Source organism: Streptopelia decaocto (assembly GCF_964273445.1).
Source record: "Streptopelia decaocto genome assembly, chromosome: 13".
Taxonomy (NCBI): Eukaryota; Metazoa; Chordata; class Aves; order Columbiformes; family Columbidae; genus Streptopelia; species Streptopelia decaocto.
Window position 1 is genome coordinate 14,531,173 of NC_138668.1, and position 9,337 is coordinate 14,540,509.

The 9,337-nt window shown below is 40.8% G+C and overlaps 2 protein-coding genes across 3 annotated transcripts in view; both read left to right on the plus strand.

Annotated features, from left to right (window-relative positions):
- BMERB1 (bMERB domain containing 1) overlaps window positions 1-8,879 on the plus strand; it is a 49,027-nt gene extending 40,148 nt beyond the window's left edge. The window contains exons 4-6 of one of the 2 annotated variants that reach the window (XM_082064545.1): window positions 2,410-2,524; window positions 4,078-4,160; window positions 5,534-8,879. In XM_082064545.1, the coding sequence (XP_081920671.1) occupies window positions 2,410-2,524; window positions 4,078-4,160; window positions 5,534-5,646 (311 nt within the window). In that variant the 3' untranslated portion in view covers window positions 5,647-8,879. The other variant, XM_082064544.1, reaches the window with a different exon arrangement.
- Window positions 1-9,337, plus strand: part of NDE1 (nudE neurodevelopment protein 1) — a 337,987-nt gene that overhangs the window by 283,197 nt on the left and 45,453 nt on the right. The window lies entirely within an intron of this gene.

Genomic DNA, 9,337 nt, shown 5'->3' on the forward strand with positions numbered 1-9,337 from the left:
CCGCTCTAACGAGGAATGGAGTTGTGGGCAGTTTTGCAGTCCTTAACTCCAAACTCCGGCTGGAAACAAGGTGGAAATTTGCTTCATTACAGCTTTGCTGGTTTGGGTCACCCACAGCAGCCCTGCTCTGGTCAGGAAAAGAGTACAGACAGATCCTGCAAACACTCAGCAACTGCTCTGGGCCATTTACACCAAATATTACTGCACAGCCTCTAGCACCCTTCAGAAATAATTTGCTGCTGCCTAATTATTAAGGACAAGTCTTTCTTCTCCTTTGGTTATCCTCATTTCCACCCCCCATTCCCCTATTTTATCATGCAACTTGCTCCCCAGAAAGGAGAGAGCAGGTCACTCATGAACTAGGAATCCCATCTACTCTGAGGCCACATATTCTTGTACAAGAGCTTTTCCACTTTTCTTCACACCCAACAAAAGTGGATTCAATCTTTTTTCTTTCTTTGCACTTCTTAGTTACTTAGAGGTTGCATTTTTAGTTTCTAATAACACTATTGGTACATTATTGGTTTAAGTGGTATTGGAAAGGATTATGAATCATAGAAAATACATGGGAATGATCCCACTTGCTTCGCCTCCCCTAGTCTGCAGCTTTCCTACCCAGACTTGCAACTTAGAGTTAGGGTTGAGCAGTTTTCACTTTTTTGGTGGTTTTTTTTTTTTTTTTTTTTTTTTTTTTTTTTTTTTTTTTTTTAGCATTTTAGAAACTCTTTTGCAATCACAAAGATTTGAGCAGAGATACACAGGCAGCAGTTCCCCCTCAGCACTTTGCAAATCTCAGACTTCAGAACTGTAAGTTTGTACAGTTCCAGCAGCACCACCTTTTGGCAAACTCAGAATCACACAGAACCCCAGAATGTCAGGGGGTGGAAGGGACCTGGAAAGCTCATCCAGTGCAATCCCCCCATGGAGCAGGAACACCCAGATGAGGTTACACAGGAAGGTGTCCAGGTGGGTTGCAATGTCTGCACAGAAGGAGACTCCACAACCTCCCTGGGCAGCCTGGGCCAGGCTCTGACACCCTCACCGCGAACAAGTTTCTTCTCATATTTTAGTGGAACCTCCTGTGTTCCAGTTTGAACCCATTACCTACCACTGGTTGTCACCCAGAAGAGCCTGGCTCCATCCTCCTGACACTCCCCCTTTCCATATTCACCCCCATGAATGAGTCCCCCCTCAGTCTCCTCTTCCCCAGCTCCCTCAGCCTTTCCTCACAGGGGAGATGCTCCACTCCCTTCAGCATCTTTGTTGCCCTGACTCACAAGAAGACAAAGGAGCTGCTGCGTTGACACAGAACTAAGTGTGAACCCAGAAAAACAGCTTCCAGAACTGGTTTCATTCATAACATATTTATCATTTCCCTGTTAGCATATGGATTTGTATAGGTACCTGCTCCTTGGTTTCAGTATTTTCTAAGCATTCTTTTTTCTATGCTGCATATTCAGCGTTAATCACAGGAATTCTCCATAGGTAATGATGTAGAAGTCATGAAGTCTTCATAGCAGTCAATAACCACCTTTATCATTTCTAAAAGATATAACACAGAAAATACATCCCAGACAAAGCAGCCTTATGTTATATTACAAATTATTTCCTCTGCCAAACCATAATTTTAAATTCTCCAAGGAGTATGACTTTGTGATTGACTTACAGAATTTCATTGTCTCAAATATTTTCAAGGTGCTTTTACCTCACCAAGAAATGGATTCATTGCAGAAATTCCCAGCAGTAAGTGTCCTGAAGCCTATAACTCAAAATTAAGCTGTATTAAGTAGTTGTTTTCAAACATCTGATTTATTTAGCTGTTTAAAATGTAAGTTCAATCAGCAGGCATCACATAGCTCAGATGCATCAGACTGCAGGCAGCTTGCCCTTCTTGCAACTCATTGTATTTGATTTTATGGCTCTCTAAATGCAGTTCTACTGCTCAAAACCAAAATTCTTGATTTAATGCAATATGTCTTCTCAGCTACTCAAAATTTCAGCTTCTTGAGGAAATACAGGGGCTGGGATTTGCCTCTGGCTCTCTCCTCTCTGCTCCACTTGCTATGTTTAAGGTTTGTCTTAACTACATTTGCTTTATAACCTTGAGCTACAGCTCTGTAACACCTCACATTCTGCAGTTTTATAGTTTGTGATGGGCACATCTTTCATGTCGCAAAAATGGTTGTTTACAGACAACCTCGTCATTACAGAACAGCCAATTATATCATATGTTAATTATTCAGATTATTGAAGAACAAGGAAAATAAACCTTTTCATTTATTTTTGATACAGGTCTGAAGAACCATTGACATCAATCAGCAATTCATTCTTAGACATGTGCAGTGTCCCCCCAGCCCCACCCCACTTCCTAAAATCCACAGTAATGGTTTCTCTTTGTTTTTTGACCAGAAAAAGAAAAAACAAAGATGGAGAAACAAAGAGAGGACGAACTGATCCAGAAGATCCATAGACTGGTACAAAAGAGAGATTTTCTTGTAGATGATGCAGAGGTGGAGAGGTTACGGTAAGAACTAAAAGCAGCTGAACTTATTAGTGAGATTTCACAAGTCTGAATGTCACAATGGAGTAAGTGACAAAATTTACATCGACAGGAGAGAGAATTGGTCCTTTAAAATGCCTTAGTTAAAAGCCTCCTTCCAGTTCCATAGGCAAAACATTAGATTACTGCTATGGCTGTTTAACCCATTAGTGATTCTTGACTACAGCGAAGTTTGGTCTCTTACTTTCCTACCAGAAAACATCTGGGCATTTACCATTAAAAAGAGAAGGATTTTTGCTGGTGCCAGAAGACCCTCTTGGCATGAGAAGTACACACAAAATGGAATTCTGCAATGGGCATTTTTATAGACATCCCTAACCTGCCTTTTAAAAATAAAATATTAACATGGTTGGTTTTATTATTACTATTCTCACCCTGCCATAGCAAAAAAAAAGTGAGAATGCAATCACTAACAGGTCTACCTCACCTAAAGCACAAACGAGCTTAGAATGGTTTCATGTCTGTATCTTAGCTCAGAGCTGCTGAGAAACCTTCCTCAAAAGTTCATTTCCAGCTGTTGCACCGAGATCCTAACGCTCACAAGTAGTCAGAGTTCTGCTGGTACTTCCCTTGGCTCTTCTAACGGGAAAGATTGGAGGCTCATCAGCCTGTTCATCCTAAATGACAATATCTCTTCCAACACATTGAAGTTGTCAGCAAGCGAGGGACGGAGCTCAGAGCCCTCACCAGAGTCAGCAGCTGACAGGGAGCCTGAGCTGCTCTCAGTCCTGAGCTCTCCAATGCTGATTTGATGTGCAAATCACAGAAACCTCGTCAGCAGCCAGACGATAATTGTAAGCTACTGAGAACGTGCTGCTGTGCACCACACAGATGGGAATATATTAGTGTCAACTCACATTGGCAGGAAAACCTGAGGCTTTTCTTTCAAACTCTTGATAACAAAATCTGCTTTTCCTCTCAACCGAGAGAGTCAGTGTGCTCATTGTTAATGGTTAAATAACAAAACAGCAGAGAAACTAACTGGAAATATCATTAAAAGATACAATCAAGGTTCGCAACACCATCTTTTCATTTTGGGCCTAATGCTCTTATGTTCAGGCAAAGAAAAAGGTACTTGGTTCAATAAATACTAACAGCAGAAAACCATGAGATCCGGTCTTTTGGCTGAGCAGGCCTTTAAAAATAAGGGGCACAATAACACCCATTTGTATCCTCTGCTTTCCTTTGCAGACGAACCATGGCAAAGCACTTGTGAGACCAGCTTCAAATAGGGGACACATTATTGTTTAAATTCACCGATGAGTCAAGATAACGAACCCAACACTATCAGAGACAAGTAAAGAACCTTGGGGAAAAATATCTCTAAATTCTACAAGTTTGTTTTCATTTAGGCAAAACTTTGCTCTCTAATAAGCAGGAAAATTAAGTGTTTTTAACAAGAACAAAGTGAATTGTTTACTAGTGACTTGATCCTAGCTGCTCTAGCTTTGTTGTCCTGTTTATAGAGCAAGCATTGTTATTTCTGTAACAGATTTATTTTCCTTTTTCCCCACCAGCGAGAAAGAAGAAGACAAAGAGATGGCTGAATTCCTTCGCACCAAGTTAAAACCCTTAGACAAAGCACCACAGTCTCCTACCAGTGAGTTCCTAAACTTTCAGAGAAAACAAAACAAAACACACACCACAAAAAGGAAAAACTCCAAAGACAACCAAATGAAAGAGCATTTTCCAAGGCCACGCTGGGTTAATCTCGCTGGATCACCCTGAAACAAGAGAGTGCGTCAGCAATTGCTGGGCACTTGAATTCAAGTGCCCTGTTGCACCTTAAAACTGAATCCAATTAATCTATGGGCACTTGAAGCTTGCTTTGTACGTTTTAAATATTTGAAGTACATCTGAATATACATATTGCCACAACCTGCTTTTGTAAGCAACTGGATTTATTTTTGCCTATATTTTCCTACCTGATCCTGCAAAAATAACCAGGAAAAACCTCTTAACATGTATGCTAGGATATCTGGAGCTAAGTTGGCCTGTTTTACTGCAGGGAAGATGGAGACTAGAGAAAACACTGTAAGCTTCAACAGCCACCCCAAATTTCTTACATGTTACCAACATAAATAGGTTTTTTCTATCACCTCAACTCACGGACAGAACCGCACACACACTGATTTCTCAGAAACTAAGCAGGTTACATGATCCCTTGGAAGCTTTTAGCTGTGGCTTTCAAACTAAACAGTCACAGCATGAGCTCTAAAAGTTACCAGGCTGGTTGTGACCTGTCACTGAGCTCTGAGGCAGGGACACGATCCCATGAGAGCAGTGCCCTTCTTACAAATTGAATTTGATCCACCAGCTCAAGAGGTTTGTATCCAAACTCACCACCATTTTGCACAGATCTTGCTAAAGAGTTTCCAGATGGATGTGAAATGACTGAAGTTAGAGCTTGACAGAGACATTTTAAGATGCATCAGGAATTATTTATACCCTTTTAGTCACAGCGAGCACGACTCATCATCTCCCTTGTTAGTTTACTTCCTATGTCATTGTTTTAAACACAATGTTAAAGATAAATTAAAACCTACCTTTATGTTGTTCTCCTAATTATGACATCCAAGTTGATAAGAGAATAAATTCTAGTGATACTGTTGTTCTTCAGCTCCTTAGCAGCTGGGGTGTCAATGCAGTAAGATGACTTTCTGTAAAAGGACCTGTTATCTGACCCCATGGCTGTGACCAGGGACTCCTAGATTGAACAAGATGGGATCAGTTTACCCTCCCATTGAGATGTCTGGATTCTTCAGCCCCTCCTAACCCCCTTCCCTGAAGAGAGAAGTTTGAATGCACATACCAGCTTGGTTACTAACAAAGTGGTAGATGCGTTATTCAAACAAGAGTTTAAAAATTCCGGGGGAGGAAGGTGGGGAAAACTTGCATTCTTTAAGCCACAAGTAGGAAGAAAGAGTTTGAGCGGCTCTTGGTTTTAATGGTGTCCTGTTTTGAACGTTGCAGGCAGCCCAGCAGAAAAGAAGGCAGAACCTCCTCCAAGCAAGCCCACCATCGCCAAGGCAGGATTGGCCATTATCAAGGATTGTTGTGGGGCCACACAATGCAACATCATGTAGCCCAGGGCTACTGCATTTGTCTTTTAAAATGTTTTCATTGAATGGAACTGGAGGGTGAGGGGAACTAACAGCATCCTGCTGACAGAATCCAGGGCAACTGGTACCACAGTAATGGGTGGAACGTACAACGGCAGGTTCTTCACTGTTGCATGGATCACTCAACACGCATGCCTAAAAACAAAAGAAACCTATATAGTGGCTGTCCAGTGACCAGAAAAGATCTGTAGTAGAGGCAACAAAAACACCCCAGTGATAAACATGAAACGAGGATATATTTCATCCAGTAAGGTGTGAAAAGAGCAATCCAAATAGGTCACCACTTTGTAAGAAGTTTTTGTACACTTTTCCCCCTTGACAAACAGCACTCAGCAATTGCTGGAATGTCCCATTTTGGCTACTTTTCAAAACGAAAGCTACAAATAGCAATGCCGTAGATAGCGCAACTGATAGACGAAGCAACTTTAGAATAACTAATGTTGCATACAAAATACTTCCCAAACTCCTGTGATGTTCAACTACTTTGATGTGCAGTTTGACTCCTAATTCTTCCTAAGAATGAGGATCAGTGACAAGGATGCTGCAAGTAAATAGATTTTTATATCCCATATGATTTCTGAATTAAGTCAAACAAATACTATTTGCACTAGGGAAAATAAATCTCTGGTGAAGCTTCAGCAAGCACAGCTCCAGCAATTGGCAAATAGATGGTGTAGCACAAAGGGGCATCGTTTCTTTTGTAGATCTCCACCTCACATGGAGTCCGAGAAATAATCGCTCAGTTTTGTCCACTCTCAGAAGTTACATGCAGTAAGAAATTACGTATCGCTGGGAGGAAGAGTAGAAGACAAAACTTAATATTTAAAGAATGCTTCAAACAACTATTAAAGGCATATTTTGTGGCCATAAGAAATACAAACTAGCAAGCATAGGAAGACACCAGCCACCCAAGACAAATTGAGTACAAGATAAATGTACAATACAGAAGTAGGTATTTGTGGTAAGAAGATCACATTCTACACAAATGGGTTTAAAATTGAGGGAAATACAGAAAGACTTACCTGTGTTTCACCATTAAACGTGTTTCTGGTCTCTATGCAGATTAAACCTTGTGGAATCTAATATCTTTATATTAGCTGTCAGTAGCTGGCTTGTCTGTGTGATGGTATTCCATAAGTGTACTGTGATAGGTGTAAATAGTAAAATAAACTTACATGGATCTAATGTGAAAATCTCAGGCTTAGAAGTAACAAAAAGATTGCAAAAAGTTCCTGAAATAAAGTTTTTCAAGAGGAACTTCCATGTTGTGAAGGCAGCTAAGTGAAGTGTGCACTTATATACAAAGGAACCACAGTTACAGGAAAGGAGAAAGAAATAAACAGCAGTTAATTAAAAAAGGATAAACAGTAATATTTTTTAGAGGAAGAAAGTATCTTATTAAGGTTCAAGGAGATACTATCTAAAGTAACTCAGACTATTCGTGTACAAATAAAACTTAATCCCCAATGTCAGACTGATTTGATGAATTACTGCATTTCCAGAGTAATTTGTTTCAGAACTTCATGCTCATTTGAGACAAAGAGCCTTCATCACTAAGTTCCTTAATAATCAAGGAGAGAAAACAACACAAAAAGGTTTTGAGTAAGACATGAAGCACTTAAGTTACATCAACCAAAGAAGCAGGAAAGAGGACAAAACATATGCAAAGGCTGAATAATCATATAAAATTATTGCATCTGTGGTGATACAACATCCCATTAAGCTCTGCAGCTGTTAATACCTGCTGTATCTGGTACAGGTTGGACTCTGTAAGGCACCTGTGTACATTAACTGAGGTATGGGGAAAACTGCTTCGCAGGGAGTACACACACTAGAGGGGGAAAAACACCCACTGGCTTCTGGAAAATTTAGCAGCCTCTTGAATTTGCTGGTATCCAATTAAGACATCAGGAATTACCAGTATTGTAAGACAAGAGGTAGGTGTTCAGTGCCATTAACAAAGACAAATGCAAGTTAAGGAAAAAACTCACTAGTGAAGCACCTTTGGAGGATCATCTGTTAAAACTGAATATTGTGAACACCGATACCAAGTCCTGAGGGACTTGGCAAACAGCTGTTGGAAGGCAAGAGGTGACTTACACACATTAACACTTCAGCCAGGCTGTGGTGATGGTTGGGGTGCTCCCTGCGTGCTGCACAGCATCTACAGCCCCTTGGCAAGAAAAGGGAAATCAGTAGAGCGTAGGTTTGTATGAAAAAAAATCCATTAACAGGAAAAGGAGCCAGACATTTCTGGGATGTAACACTCATGACCAGGCCACAGAGCCCCCTCCCTTAATTAAAATGAACACACATTAGGGGTGAATATGTGAATTCACATACAGCACCACTGTAACAAGTGCCCCAAAGGGACTGGAACTACAGGTGTGTTAGTGCGAGAGAACTTAATTTTCAGAAGTTCTGGCTTGGCTGAGCTGAAAAGTTTTTGCGTGAGTTTGTTTTGTTTCAATTATCAAATGCTTCCATTCTGTTGTTTCTTGGGCGGGTTGAGGCGCTTGCCTGCAGTGCCCCAGTGGTTCCTTTGGAAGGGGGTCAGTGATGCTGCTTAGCGATAAAATCCTGGATTGTTTGGGCTGTGAGGTCAGATTCTCCCGTGTTCAATCCTGTGTACAGTGCTGTTCATCAGACACAGCAGAACCCTAATGGCTTCCTTCAAATGTAATGGCTGTAATTAAACAAATTAAGAAAGAATTAAGTGCGTAAAAATCTTGGGCCTTTAAAGATCAGACTAAACCACAGAGTATTCGCAAGTACAAGAGGGGCTTAAACTGCCGTGATGCCATGAACATAACACATTATGTCATCCCCATACATAAAATCAGACATGTATCCTTAGGTGACCATGTTGAGAGCTGATTTTTAGCTGTTACCATCTGCAAAAGAGGGACATTGGTTGACCAAAGCACCCAAAAATCTCTTCTGGAAATCCTGGCTGTTTATCACAAAGAAGGTGTCAGAAAAAGAAGAAAAATAAAGATGGATTTGACATACTGTTTCCTCAATGAACTGCTAAACATGGTTGTATTCAGGAAAGGATCGTGGTCTACTGAGCAAAATAAAAGTGCTGAGGTGCTATTTGTACTCATCTCCAATTCAACCAGCAAACGGTTCTATTGTACCTTCCCCTACACTTACTGAATCTCTTCAAAGTTAAACGTATTTCCAAATAAATTAAGCTGCTGTGTTCAACTAAGTATCTCTTTCTTCTTGTTACTGAAGGAAATTGGTGGAGTGGGATGTACTTACCATGCTGCTATATTTTTCAAAAACAGTAGGATGATTATTCTGCAAGAAAGGACTAATTTGATAAGTTAGTGATGCTACTGAAATAAAGGGGTTTATCTCACTAAAAAACCCATAGATGGGGCGGCTTCTGTCCAGCTTGTCGCTACTGTGCGACCTCACCTGGGCATTCCTGCTCCAGCAGGGGGATTGGACTAGATGATCTTTTGAGGTCCCTTCCAATCCCAAACATACTGTGATACTGTGTGTGATACTTACAGCCCAACTGGGCAAACGCTCAGGGAAACAACCAACCCTGTCACTGGCAATAAGCCAAACAAGGAAAAACAAACAAAATCTTTCTTTGATAGGCATTCTAGAGACAAGGCGGCTGAGGATTAGATAGGGCTAG